Source organism: Stigmatopora nigra, chromosome 6, assembly GCF_051989575.1.
Source record: "Stigmatopora nigra isolate UIUO_SnigA chromosome 6, RoL_Snig_1.1, whole genome shotgun sequence".
Taxonomy (NCBI): Eukaryota; Metazoa; Chordata; class Actinopteri; order Syngnathiformes; family Syngnathidae; genus Stigmatopora; species Stigmatopora nigra.
In genome coordinates, this window is record NC_135513.1 from 8,847,496 (window position 1) to 8,861,677 (window position 14,182).

Sequence of the window (14,182 nt, forward strand, 5' to 3'; positions counted from 1 at the left end):
ATATGCTTTCAAATTATTCCATTAACTCCTTATTTAGTACTCATTTAATTGACTGCCTTTGACGTTGATCAGCGTCCAATTCATTTGAATTGGGAGGGCAGGCAGCCAACAGGTTAATGTTTAAAAATATATAATAACAAAAAATACACAGATACAAATGAAAAAAATAATGATAATTTTTTTTAAAAAAGAAAAAAACTGATGACGCGCCTACAAAAATCACATGTTGGATTTTTTTACATGATGACGTCACTCGTGTTTATTTGCCATAACAAACAGGGTCGTGGTCTACATCCGCCAGGGGCAAACAAACCAACCGGGCGTACTCCACTTCGGTCATGTATCCGCGTTTTCTTCTCTGTATGTCGGCTAAAGAGAGCCGAGGATACGTGGGACTGACTACGAGTGAGTGGAGGTAGCAGCCCACTCCAAACCCACTCGTTGCTAAACACAAAAGCTCCACTACCTGAGCAAGTTCCCCATTCTGGATGACGGACCACCATTAAGTTCTCTGCCCAGAGGAGAGGGGCTCAAAACGGTGGGGATTTTGAAGGTAGGTCAGATGCTTCACGATAATGCTTTTAATTGCGTTATTTATGTGTGTTTTTGACAGCTCCAAGTTATTGGAAGGCTAACATTGCTAGCTGACATTAGCAAGCAATGTTTATAACAACATTCGGTGTTGATGTCTTGCAGTTTTTGCCTTTTTATGACATATTCAAGACGGTGAAGAGAGTCATATTTGAATCGCCTATTGAGCGCATGTTCGTCAACAACAACAACAGCAAAATAAAAGTGCCATCAAAACAGTTATTTAGGAAAAGTGATGCAAATCATTATGATATTTCATCGTCTCTTTCACATTATAAATGGACTGACAACCTCTTTTCAAGTGTTTCCTAGATTTTTAGATGGATACTTTTGACATAGGCAGCGGTTATTGCAGCGTGGGTTAGATTCCCACACGGGTCGAAGTGTCATTGTGATTCTAAGTGCGACAGGTTGTCTGTCTCTGTGTGTGTCCTTGACTGACGGGTGACCAGTTTAGGGTGTAGTTGTCAGCCTGAAGTCATCTGGGAGAGACTCCAGCACCCCGCGACCCTAACAAGAATAAAGTGTTTTAATTGAGTGAGCATGGAAATGAGATTCTGTCCCCTTTCTTCCTAAAATATTCAAACAGAAGTTTTGAAAATCCTCAGAAAACATGCAATTAATTATGACATGTGACTAAGGTCGTAGGGGGTGTTGGAGCCTATCACTGCTGACTCCGGGCTAGAGGCGGGGGACAACACCCTGAAAAGGTCGCCAGCCAATTGCAGGACACGAGACTAGCATGCGCACTCCCACCCATACCTAAGGTCAATTTAGAGTGTCCAATCAGCCTACCATGCATGTCTTTGGAATGTGGGAGGAAATGGGAATACCCGGAGGAAACCCACTCAGGCATTTGCATTTATTTTTCCTGTAGTGCATCCTGTTTGCAAACCAATGGACTGCAGCACACCCGTGTGCTGTGAGCAATGGTCTGGTGTCCCTCATTACTTTTTGTTATTTTTTTCAAGTTCCACCACAATCATTTCGCATTGGCAATGAATGTAAATGATTCGGTCCAAAAAAAAACTGAATCTTCTGTTCTTTGTGTTTTTTTAACTGCAATTTATAGTCCGGAAAATACGGTCATCGTTCCTGCCAAACCATCATGCTACGTCGGAGGAAATATTTTTGAGATTACAGTCAACTTTTTGGGAGCATACGTGACTACATACATGATATACTGTAAACATGATTTGTTTAAGGGCATGAAATATGTTAGTAAAAGTGGCAAAACCCTTAATGGCATTCATTGATGTTGGAGGCTGGTGTCAAGCTTGTATTTGCTTGCTGTGTCATCATTGCACGTCTGTGCACATTGGACAGTGCATAGGGAGGGCGTTGTGTCTTTGCTAGTTGACCGAGTAATACGCAACAAAAAGGCTGTTGTTGAAAAATCATGTGACTGTGTTACTGTGTGTGTTGGTGCCTCCTCTGTCATGTGATGAGGGCAGGGCTATATGGAAAGCTGCTCTTTCCAGCACCGCGTGCACGCAGCAGCGTAAGCAGCGAGGAGATGGAGGGATGTATAATGAACAGAGGAAGGTTTGGAAAGAATGCCACACTTTGGGAAAGGCAGAAGTTTTACCGAGAATGTCCTCATCTTTTTGTAAGTACATATGACCTTTCATTTTTTCTTGCTGAAACCTAAACTCTGCCCCTCTGTAGCTGTCTCAAGACAATTACCAAACAGTTCTTCAAGAATTGACAACCCATTAATTATTCATTCACATAAAGGGAAATATAGTTTTAAGTGTTAGAGAGCATTCGTGGACTCTTAGTGTGTGTGTGTGTATATTTTGAAACATGCAAGAAGACAACGTTTGAATGAATGAATGAATGTGAACTGGGTTTGAAACCATTGTTCTTGCAGCTGTCTAGCAGGTTCTATAATACTTGAATCAATGGAACCAAGTCCAGCCTGAATTACTGGTCCTTTTGCCATTTGTGGTGTTCTTTGTACCTGTGATTCGCATGTTTAATTTCATAGAATGTAGTACCCCCAGTCACATGAACTTTGTCAAATGTAGAGCACATTGGCCACAGAGTAAACTAACATTCCTTTCCTTATCTCTTAAAAATATTTTTTTAGGGCAAAATCATTAACCCAGACAGGTTCTGTTCAAAAAGGCCTTGGCTTTGATCCACAAAATAAGTTGAGTGCACATGCCTAGTGTCCAATTCAGAGGCTTTCTTTTGGGAATAGTTGTATGGGTGCCATTAGTATTGCTGTAGTGGTTGAAATGGTCTCCATCTCCCAGTGATTATTGAACCATGTGCTTCAGACATCATCACTAAATGGCTTTTCTTCGAGAAAGACGCGTCTTCTAAAGATGGAAAAACCAGAACGCCCCAAAACAGAAAATGAGCAGATGGAAAAAAACATGGATTAATGTACCCGCAGGGAGCAAGTTAAAATGTTGTGCCTGGTTCACAATGTGTCAAGCGTATGTAGCACCACAAAAATACAAATAAAAATGGGCAGCAGGACGATATTTCTTATAGATACAAAAAGTCTACATATAACTTTTCAAATTCAGTTGTTTTGGAATGCAAGACAAACTTCTAATAATGATTACCTATAAAACCCATTCCTTAAAAGTAATGCCGTTGCAGATGTTTACGCACCCTTGGTGATCAAAATGTGACTGTTTTCAAAATTAATCAATTAAATTCAAACTCATGTAAAACAGAACCCAGGAAGAACTATTGAAAGTTCCTATAATTAACTGTGGTGTACCTTGCACTGTTTGGAAACTCAAATTGTTGTTGGAATGTGCTGTTTGGACCCTGACACCACCACACTCTGTGAATGCCGAAGCATAAGGTGGCTGATCAGACTGTGGATAAGCCATTAGGAGACATTTATTTTCATTTACAACCCTAATTACAGTAAATTTGGGACATTATGCTAAACAAAACAGAAAAAGAATACAAAGATTCATAAATCTAAATCTTCCTAGGATGTGGGAGGAAACCGGAGTACCTGGAGAAAACCCACACAAGCCCGGGCAAAAAATGTCCACACAGGAGGACCGACCTAGGCTCGAACCCACGACCCCAGAACTGTGAGGCCGACACGCTAACCACTCATTCTCCCCCAAAAAATCTAATCTGCCAAATTATTTATTAGAATATAATTTATTATTTGTTTTTAATTGGCTCTGATGAATTTGAGTGTGTTTTTAGAGAGAATAAAAAACAAGAGAAACATGAAACGAGGCAAAGTACCACAGTATATACATTAATGTATAAAGAGCCGCATTCATTTTGGCCTGGAGCCGTGTGTTCGCCACCACTGTGCTATTGTAAGGAATTAAGCATTTCATCAACTATGACCCAAAAGATTCAGAGCACAGTACAATCTTTTTCCAAGACCAATAACTGGAATTTTCAGGTCAAGAAACCCTTTAAGGATGCAATTACACTGTTCGAGTTCCAAGTTACGAAATATGGAACCAATTAATTTTGTAAGTCTAGGTACCACTGTATCGCAAATTACCCGCCCTTGAGCAAAAATGACTGGGATCTCACAAATTGAGTCATTTCTTTCCATTTTTTTCTCCACTAATAGGCATCTAGGAAATTTGTCATTTGCAGACTTGAATGACTTTCAACAACCGTCTTTCACATTGACGTCATTCATACTCGCTGTTGTTCATGGGAGAGAGAAAAAAGAATTTCATATGGCAAACTGCTAATGCTCAAGTAAAGAAACTTAGTGCAATACCTTATCGAAAGACATTATCTTATTAAAGTCTACACACTTTAAAGTCCTTTTGTTGTATGTCCCGCAGAACAGGGCATAACAGGAACTGAAGGCACAGTGGGTTTTTCCTCTTTTTCCATGGTTCCACCCTGCCTTTCATTAATTTACCACTAGACTAGACTGTTTGTTTGAGAAAATGACTTTGCTTTCTTGCAGTACATTTTTCCTGTAATAGCTCATGGGTACTTCCTGCTGGCAAATGCCAACAGGAAGGAACACTTACAGTTGTGGTCAAAAGTTTACATACACTTGTGAAGAACATCATGTCATGGCTCTCTTGAGTTTCCAGTTTTTTTTCTACAACTCTGATTTTTCTCTGATAGAGTGATTGGAACCGATACTTCCCCATGACAGAAATATTTGTCTTCGCGTTCTAGGGTCCATCAATAACTGCAGCTGCAGAAGTCACCTAAGTGAAGGTCCCCTGGAGGGTCACAGGGTGGGACTACTTGTCACTGAGGAGCATGAACAATGACCTCAGTTGCACTGGTTGACAGTAGCGGAACAGTGGTGGAATATGTCACAGCTGTGGAAGACCCTCAGCAGGTAGGTTCAGGCAAAACAAATTACAGTGGTACCTCGAGATACGAGCTTAATTTGTTCCGGGACTGAGCTCGTATGTTGATTTATTTGTAACTCAAATTAACATTTCCCATAGAAATGAACTTCAAACAAACGGGAACGTTTTTATATTTTTATTGCACGGCAAAGTGCTCGTAACATAAACACTGCAGACACACTCAAAAAAAAGTTGAATCTAACCTTACACTAAGCTTAATTTTAATTTAGTTTTAATTTTTTATCCTTCTCCCAGTTGATTCTATTTGCCACCGTGACTTTCAGATGCAACCTATCGAGGGTTGTTCGCTTTTGTATTCCCTTCAAAATATTCCGAAAATGATGCAAACAATTGTCTCATATATATTAAAATTTGTCTCGTGTCTCAAGATAAATATTTGCCCGAAATTTTACTCGTATGACGGGGCACTTGTATGTCGGGATACCACTGTAAGTTTCTCCCTTTCTGTTATGTTTCTGACCATAGTCATATGTCTCATTCCTGGTAGGACAATGAGTTTGATCTGGACATGGAAGCAGAGGAAGAAGTAGAGGGTGATTATGAAGAGGTAGAGGACGGAAGAGAGGCTGAGAACTACCACACTGTCATTGTGGATGAGGTTCCTGGTGCCTTTTTAACTGAGGAGTACGGTCACACAGCCCAGATTGTTATGTATGATGACCAAACGTACATAATGCAAGAAGTTGGCAATGACCAGGATGTGGCATCGGAAAGGGGGACAGGTGAGAAATTATTTCTTATATATGAAGCATAAATCATTCCAACAAAACTATTTTTATTATCTCAATATGTACAAATAGTAAAATAATATTTTGTGGATCATGCAGGGTGCCAAAAAATGTTTTCTGAAATGAGTGACCGATAGGAACATATAGTTTTTTTTTTTCTAAATGAATTATTTAAATAGACAAATTATATTTTTTTTTGATAAGTCAAAATCCAAAGTTATACTTTCCAGATTCCTCTGCTTTCTTATTTTACCCACAGATCTCGGAACAAAATTCCCTTCACGCGAGCTTTTTATAATTGTTTTTAATGGCGATAGTGTCTTAATGTACTGAATACAGTGAATGCACTTAAAATTATTTCTATACACTCAACAATTTGATCACAGATACACACTGCCATCTTGTGGAAAGGGTGCCCAATAATATTTTTAACCATGGGTGGACAGCGCGTGGGCCTCATATTTCTGGGAACCAGGGTTTGATCCCAGGTCGGTCCTCATTGTGTGGAGTTCGTGGGTTTTCTTTGGGCACTCTGGTTTCCTCCCGAAAACATCCATGGTATGCTGGTTGAACACTTTAAATTGCCCTTGGTATAAGTGTGAGTGTCTATGGTTGTTCGTCTCTGTGCCCTGCCATTGGCTGGCCACCAATTCAGCAAATTGAAGCTACTTTATTAAGTTATGCCACATCAAATGATTCTGCAAGACATAGCAGGTGTGGCTGTAACACAATGTTTCATAGTGAATATATAGATTGCAGCAATAATTTTATTTTCTTTACCACATATATCTATCAATATATGTCCCGGAATTTCCACTTTTTAGAGCAATTTAGAGTGTCCAATCAGCCTACCGTGCATCTCTTTGGAATGTGGGAGGAAACTGGAGAACCCACACAGGCCCAGGGACAATATGCAAACTCTACACAGATGGACAAACCTGGATTTGAACCCAGGTCCACCACTGTTAGGCTGACACACTACCCACTCAACCACCCTGTAGTACCTTATATTAAATTAAAACTCCTCAAAGTGTGAATTTGAACTATAAATATCTACACATCCAATGTAATTTAATTTCATATCACTTAAATATATTTTATTTACACTTAAATATATTTTAGTTTCACTTTTATACCGATAACTCCCAATCCTGGGATGGATGAATTGTTCACTTTCCTTTAAAAAGCATTTCATGTTGTTTAGTAAATCGTTGAAATTTTATTTTAAACTTTTGTTTGTATGATGCGGTTGCGGTTTGAACTTCCTTACTGCAGCATTACTTTTCTGTTTCACGCGAGTTGGGAGGGTTACGGAAGGATTTCCTGTCCCTGCCGCGGAAGAATACACTCACTGTGCGGTTACATGACCATTTGAATTCGACTCTTTCGTACGAGCGGCGGAGTGATTTGAGATAGTTGCTTCCCGTACAATTCAGTGAGAAGTCAATGTGAATTTTTAGCAAGGGGAAAAAACATGGCGACTTCGCAACGTGACGGGCACGCAAACCAGCTTGATCTACTTATACGAGCCGGTAATATATTTTTCTGCATCATTTATTGAGTCCGAGAATTGCTCGAATGCAAAGTCCGCGTTCACCTAGACAGCGGTCGCACACTCCGGAGTGTAGGCTGCTGGAGTAATGGAGGACTATCAGGAAGTGATCACCTTGGTAGCAACCTGCGTCGCTTTGCTAACGCTTCGTGAATTCTATAAGCCTGTTTAGAGGCAAACACGCGCACGGGCCTACCGCTCTGCATGTGAAAACATTTGTCTGCACTATGACTGTTTTGCATGGAAGACTGTAGATTTCGGGCGCGGTGGGTTGTAGAATAACGGGTTTCAGATCGGCTCTGGAAAACCAGGAAGTGCAAAACTGTTGTCTTCCCTACGTCTTTGCCACGCTGTCTGAGTGGAAGGACATGTGGGTTTAGTTTTATCAGTTAAGACTCACTCTATTTTACGATATATTGAAAATTATATTCCGAAGATAATCATTTTGTTTTTCATCGTAATAGACTTTTTATGAGTACATTTGATACATTAACGTGACGTAAAATAATGTTTTTTGTTCACTTTTTATTCTATGCAGAGATTGTAATGTTGACTTTTGGCCAGCGTTTTTATCCCACACGAGAACGGGATTTATTAATTTTAGTGTATTTTTTAATGTTTCTATTGTTTCCGTTATCGTGCTGTGTCGCCTGCGGTCGCAGCGTGGGGCGGCCTCCCTCTCGCTTTTCCTCCCTTTAGTCGGTGTTGAGCGCGGCTTTAAGCTTTCGGTCATACCGACGGTTATTATTCCGTGCGTGTGGTATTATAATAAATGTTTATTATTTTGTGCGAAAACTATGTGCTAACTCGTCTCGTTCATCGAATTCGTCCAGATTTTAATCCATTTTTTGATGGCGGAAGCGTTTGTGAAAGAAGGCGGTACTCGTATTTTGATTGACATGGTTCTAAGCAAACGGCGTTCTAATTTATTGATAACGTCATTGCAAGTGCAGTTCCGCGTCATAATGGGCGGGTCTCCCGCTAAGGCTATGGCCAATGATTTGAGATATCATAGTTGAGTGGCAGCTGGCTTTGTACGCTTATTTGAAGAGAACTGGAGGGAAAGGCTTAGAACTGTAAACACGGAAGTCGTTTGAGGGGCACTACTTTTTTGTCGGAGCTGCCGCTCTTCCTGGTGCTGTTAAATTAATTTTTAAATCAGTGTTTCAATTTGTAAAATACTGATATCTTGCTCGCTCAGATAAAAAAAATAATAGTTTTTTTTGTTTCACAACGTGTTTTTTTTATTTGATTTTCAGTATGTTTTTCTGTGCAGTTGGGCACAATGTGTACATAGCCTGTTTTATTTTGCAGCTAGGCAAATGAGTGCCCAATCTAAAGATAGTATGCTGCACCGATTGCCTCAGTGCAATTGCCAAACATGGAAAGCCGGCAGTGACAGTCTCGTATTTCCCACCAGTGATTGACAACAGCAGGTGCTCTTGGTTTCTTCTCAAGAGCCCATGGCAACCATTATTTCTTTAAATGATTTGTTTTTTTTTAAATCAATAGCATGTCGTATCTCTGCAATAAAACAATTACTCAGTTTTTGAATTTTGGAACTATTTTATTGTCAATAGGCACGTGTTCACAACGTAGGTTTGTCAGATGCATATATTTTAAATTGGGGGGTTTTCATGCCAAAGTTCATCCTTAAATCGAATCAATTTTACATTATTGAAGGAGCAAACACTTATTTTTAGACATTTAAAACATGAGCAGAAAATCTCCCGAATTAGACTAACAATGCATTATCGTTGTGAGCTATCTAAATAGTTTGATCATTCCTCGCAGTTTTGGATTGCCATTGTATTTTTTCCATGCGTTAAAATTCTCAAAATAATCAAGATCAACCACTTTCGTGTAGCCACGACCACAATTCCATCTCTAGGGGGCGCCCTTCAATAATCTATCAATAAACGCAATGTTTTTTTCAGGAGTAAACTCAGTATATCATTTGTTCATAAGCTTTTTTTGTGCTTTTTGTTTTTCTAGTTGAGGCCTCTGTACATGGCTCCAGTATACACTGTTCCGACAAAACTATCGAGGCTGCACAGACTCTGCTGCACATGGATTCACCATGCAGCATCAGAGAAGACTGCAGTCCAGGTACAAGGGCTCATTTTCTGTTTTGTTTCCATAAAAATGAACATAAGACTGCATTTAGAAATGTTTAACTGTTGAGAGATTAGTCTTAATGCATGCACGAGGCCACACATGCAATCTTTGTTCTCATCGCTCACAAATATTTTTTCTCCTCTACTTTTTAGAAGCTTTCATCCCACCTTGTGTAGCAACACCTGACTTCCTCCATGCCGCCATGCGCCCGGACATTGCAGGGACAGAAGTGGAGATATCCACAGAGGACTGCTGTGAAGAAGAAGATGATGATGATGATGACGATGACGACGATGATGAAGATATGGGCAGCCTGATAGAAGAGCCAGAGGCAGAACACAACCACGAGCCCGTCAGGAAGAGAAAACGTAAATTCAGTCTGTTGTCTTACTACTACTACTACTGCAAATTAAAAAAATACACACATCTCTAAAAAAAAAAGATTGGATTGAATGTATTCATGTTCCGAAATTCTTCTTTCTAGCTGGACGGAAACTAAAAACTCACCAGTCCTACACTAACGGCTCAGTCGATATCGGTCTTCGGAAGAAATCAAGAGAAGGAAAAGGTATGGTAATTTGAATCCTGTGGATGGAAAGTCATTTCAAAAGAAATGAAATCAACTCATAGAGACGTCTTTTCCTCCATTGCAAGGAGGAAGTACCATCTACCTATGGGAGTTCCTATTGGACCTCCTGCAGGACAAGAACACCTGTCCCAGATACATTAAGTGGACGCAGAGGGAGAAGGGGATCTTCAAGCTGGTGGACTCCAAGGCTGTCTCCAAGTTGTGGGGAAAACACAAGAATAAACCAGACATGAACTACGAGACCATGGGACGGGCACTTAGGTAAGGAAGCTGTCCAGTTGCCTACTTTCAGGCCTAACCTCGATTTGACTGAAATATTCTTCCAAATGTTGTCATTTTTATAGATATTACTATCAACGTGGCATTCTGGCTAAAGTTGAAGGCCAGCGTCTAGTCTACCAGTTTAAAGAGATGCCCAAAAACATTGTAATAATCGATGACGACAAGACAGATATGTCCGTGGCCCAAGACCCGATGGAATCCAAGACAACGGCGTCCTACGAGCGTATCCTGCAGCCGCCAGATGTCATGCTGAAGCGCTCCCCCATGCCCTCCAGAAAGCCCAACATTCTGCGTAGCGGCAACAGGGGCAATGCATGTCAGTCATCTGTCGTCACGGGCAACAACAGCGTGACGGTGGATGTTTCCGAGTCGGGTCGGAGTCAACCGCCGACTGTCCTTTCCAATGCTTCCGGGCCCAGGTGAGAACTATAATTGAGCTAATAATGCTGTAAATTTTCAATATTTTAGCAGGCACACTATTTTGTCATATAAGTTTAGATTTCTAGGTTGAATTCACTTGAATTCAATGTCCGTGAAAAGCTGTTCTTGTAGATCAAGGGGGTGTCAGACTCGAGTTGGTTCAACGTCTAATAGGTTTCATGTGGGCTGGACCATTTTAGATATAATATATATAATTTTTTTTTTTTATATAAATGGATTAAATGAACTGGATTAAAATAATATTACTGAATATTCCGTTTTTCCATAGATCTAGAACAATGTTTGTTTGAGCTTTTTATATATATTTTTAGATTTTACAAAATGATTTTTGAACGAAAAATACAGAAAAAATGGATTAAAAAATTACAATTATTGATTTAAAAGGTGGAAATCAGGAAATGGAATATACATCTATACTTTCATTTAAATTTGATGCTAAAACAGAAAGTTGACACTCATCATTTACTTTCCCGGACCACACAAAGTGATGTGACGGGCCAGATTTGGCCCCCGGGCCGCCGCTTTGACACCTGTGTTGTAGAAGGATACATTTTTGCTGTTTTTGGCCCACTGCCAATGGGAGGCCAGTGAAGGATAGGAAGCTTGCCAAGGACACAGTGCTACCGCATCAATTTCAAAATATAATAACAGATACTGGAAAGCTATTAACGTTTTGAGGGAGTTCATAACTTGGATCTTGTTTTGGTGTATTTGAACAATCATTTGCATATCAAAGGGTTTTGTAACCTTAAAATTTTGAAAGTAAAGTTACCATTGTATCTCCTTCAATACTTAAGCGGAATTCACAGTTCTTGAACATATCTTCTGGTTTTTCAGGACGGTGCGAGTCGCCATGCAGGTGCCTGTGGTCGTGACTTCATTGGGTCAGAAGATCTCGACCGTTGCGATGCAGCAGCCGGCAATAAGAACGGGGGCGGGCGGCCATGCCACCCTCTTGTCCAGCGCTTCGGCTCTTGGCTCCGCTGGACCCAACTCGCAACAAAAGGTTGGCTAACATCTGTTCAAGACTTGTCTTCAACTAGGGATTAGAAATGGCTTTTTATAGATCAATAACCCATTTAAAAGAATATTTCCAAGCCTTTGACTGTTAACACTTCCCACACATCACTTTACTCGTGGCTCTAGCAAACATCGAAAATAGTTGAGCGCTTCCACCTGTTGGCAGCTCTACAGTATTACAACCAATTGACATTTTTTTTCTTATAAGTACCTGACACATATCTGAGGGATATCTGCGGGGGTACAGAATAAACGTTCCATTTAATTTTAATGTGTTCCTCAAAAAATAAAGGTTTATTGTGCTGCTCCTAGGTTGTGATCCAGACCATGCCCACCATGGTCCCCGCCACTGCAGAAAATGGCGAGAAGATCACGGTGCAGTTGGCCAAAATCATCACAATCCCAGCTCATCAGTTAGCTCAGTGCCAGCTGCAGGCGCCAACGGGCGTGGCCAAGCCCGGCACGAGCGCGCCGACGGCCGGTATCAGTCTCCTGGGAAGCCCCCTGACTGTCCAGGCCCTGACGCCGGTCAGCATGGCGTCAGGAGCACAGGTCATGCGACTGTCGGTACCCGCACAGGCGCAGCAACAGACTCTGGTGGTGTCGCAGTCGGGAAGCGGCGGTGCCATCACAGCACAGCCGCGGTTAATTAGTGGGATTTTTAACGGCGCCGAGCTGGCGGTGGGAGGGGATGAAGTCAAGGGGGTCCGAGTCCAAACGCAGAGAGAAGAGAACCCCAAAATCGTCTTGTCGGACGCAGTCAATCCCGATGTGCATACCAAACTGGAGGTCCCGATGGCGGTAAAGACTGAAGAGCCTGAGTGTTGAGATCTCAAGTAAGTCTTTTTGGACATGAATTCATTTTTATTACTTGTGATAACCAGCAGCAGTTTGAAAGCTCTCAAAGACCTGTTTTTTTTTAATGTGTGAGAGAAACGTTTTCACAGTACTGCTGTTAGAAGTGTGTCTCAGCCAAGCCTGTATGTTAGTTAAAACTGTCTCTTTTTGAGACTACCATGCAAATAGGAATTCGTAGGAGCTATCAAACTTGGAAAGGGACCAACCCAGATCACTTTGGCTATCGTCACCATCACAGTCGGGTCAGGAGGGGAGAAATAATGCAGCAAGGAAAAGGGAAACACTACAGCCAATTTGAAGTTAAATCCAATTTAATTCTAATGGGTAGGGGGAGACTGATACTGGAATAAGGTGTAAAAGCCTGATTCGTTCATCTTTTGGTTTCTCCTGCAATTAGTAAACCAGCAATTTGTACTTGTCACTGCAATTCAAGCGTGTGTGTGTGAGTGTGGTGCTAAAAGGCTCTGGAAGAAGTTTAGTAATTGTTCATAATACAAAACAGTTTACAGTGCTAATCATAACAAAGCAGCCTTTGATTTGGATTTTGAACTCCATGTACAATATAAACTGTAAGATGAATCTATTTTTTTTAATGTGGTTGTTTTCATAACTTGTACCAAGCACAGTATTACAGAAATGAGAAAATAACATTTGAAAAGGAAATAGTATGCCTGGGAGTTGAAAGTGCTGACTCTGTTTATCAAATTAAGGACTGATTAATTTTTGTTTTATTCATTTGTCGAGTATTTTTAAGATGAATTTGTTAGAATTGAACCAAATTTAAGGAATAATTCATTTGAATTCGTCAAACTCCAGTGCTTTGTATGAAAAATTTAAATTTTATGTTGGTTAGATCATTTATCTATAAGCCTGACATTTTGAAATTGTTTTTATTTTTCTATGCTGGACTGATGGTTAGCTGTGACTCAGTTCTCACTGCCATGTGTCAGATGAAAGAACTTCAATAGGAATATGTAAATAAACTAATTCTTTTGTAATTGCTAACAGTTGTATTAGGTATTCTGAATGTGATGTCAGTTTCCATGTCCCAGGTCACATAAAAAGGTCACTATTTTTCAGTCAGGTCGGCCCTACATCTACATTTCTTTTTTTTAAAAATAAATTTAAAAAGGAAAATACCGAAGTTTGTTTTCAGACTGAACCGTTTGTATATTCAACATTTGAAGTATATTCTATTTTGTTGTACTCTTGTTTCAAAGTGTATTAAAGTAGATTTTACTGAACATTTACTTTATTTTTTTTAACTTGCTTTGATTGTTTAGTTGGGGGTTGTGTTCAACCAGGCATTATATATATTTGTATATTTTTATATATATTTGCTCTGCTTTGTAATTTGACCTAACTTTTCCCACTTGAAGGTACAATAAAGAACTAAGTATGATCTGGGTGTGGAAGGAGACAAAACAACAAATACTACTGCCTAATATTGGAGAGTGGTGGCCCAGTGGATAAGTCATCAGTTTCCTGTATCTTTGGTCTTGGGTTCAAATCCAAGCACCTGCAAACATTTTCCCAATATTATTCAGGTAAATGAATGAGATAAGTTTACAAGTACCACTGCTTTCTCCCACTGGGTGGTGGCCCAGTGGATAAGTCATCAGTCTCTCACCTCTGTGGTCCTGGGTTCAATTCC

The 14,182-nt window shown here is 40.3% G+C and overlaps 1 protein-coding gene across 3 annotated transcripts; it reads left to right on the plus strand.

Moving 5' to 3' along the window:
• Window positions 1–259: 259 nt before the first annotated feature.
• On the plus strand, window positions 260–13,772 carry elf2b (E74-like factor 2b (ets domain transcription factor)). 3 transcript variants are annotated; one of them, XM_077719321.1, is made up of 10 exons: window positions 260–553; window positions 4,738–4,906; window positions 5,428–5,662; window positions 9,216–9,329; window positions 9,491–9,706; window positions 9,823–9,906; window positions 9,993–10,188; window positions 10,272–10,628; window positions 11,488–11,656; window positions 11,983–13,772. In XM_077719321.1, exons 2-10 carry the CDS (start codon window positions 4,832–4,834, stop codon window positions 12,496–12,498), a joined length of 1,962 nt encoding a protein of 653 aa, XP_077575447.1. In that variant the 5' UTR covers window positions 260–553; window positions 4,738–4,831; the 3' UTR covers window positions 12,499–13,772. The 3 variants fall into 3 exon arrangements, with proteins under 3 accessions (XP_077575447.1, XP_077575448.1, XP_077575449.1); XM_077719322.1 differs by lacking the exon at window positions 260–553 and adding an exon at window positions 2,065–2,200; XM_077719323.1 differs by lacking the exons at window positions 260–553; window positions 4,738–4,906; window positions 5,428–5,662 and adding an exon at window positions 7,033–7,200.
• The last annotated feature ends 410 nt before the right edge of the window (window positions 13,773–14,182 follow it).

Bases quoted from the DNA above. Each gene is read 5' to 3' on its own strand.
- elf2b (XM_077719321.1), top strand. From the start codon at position 4,832: ATGACCTCAGTTGCACTGGTTGACAGTAGCGGAACAGTGGTGGAATAT. The intron at 5,663-9,215 runs GTGAGAAATTAT...TTGTTTTTCTAG, and splicing joins GGCATCGGAAAGGGGGACAG to TTGAGGCCTCTGTACATGGC. The intron at 10,629-11,487 runs GTGAGAACTATA...CTGGTTTTTCAG, and splicing joins TCCAATGCTTCCGGGCCCAG to GACGGTGCGAGTCGCCATGC.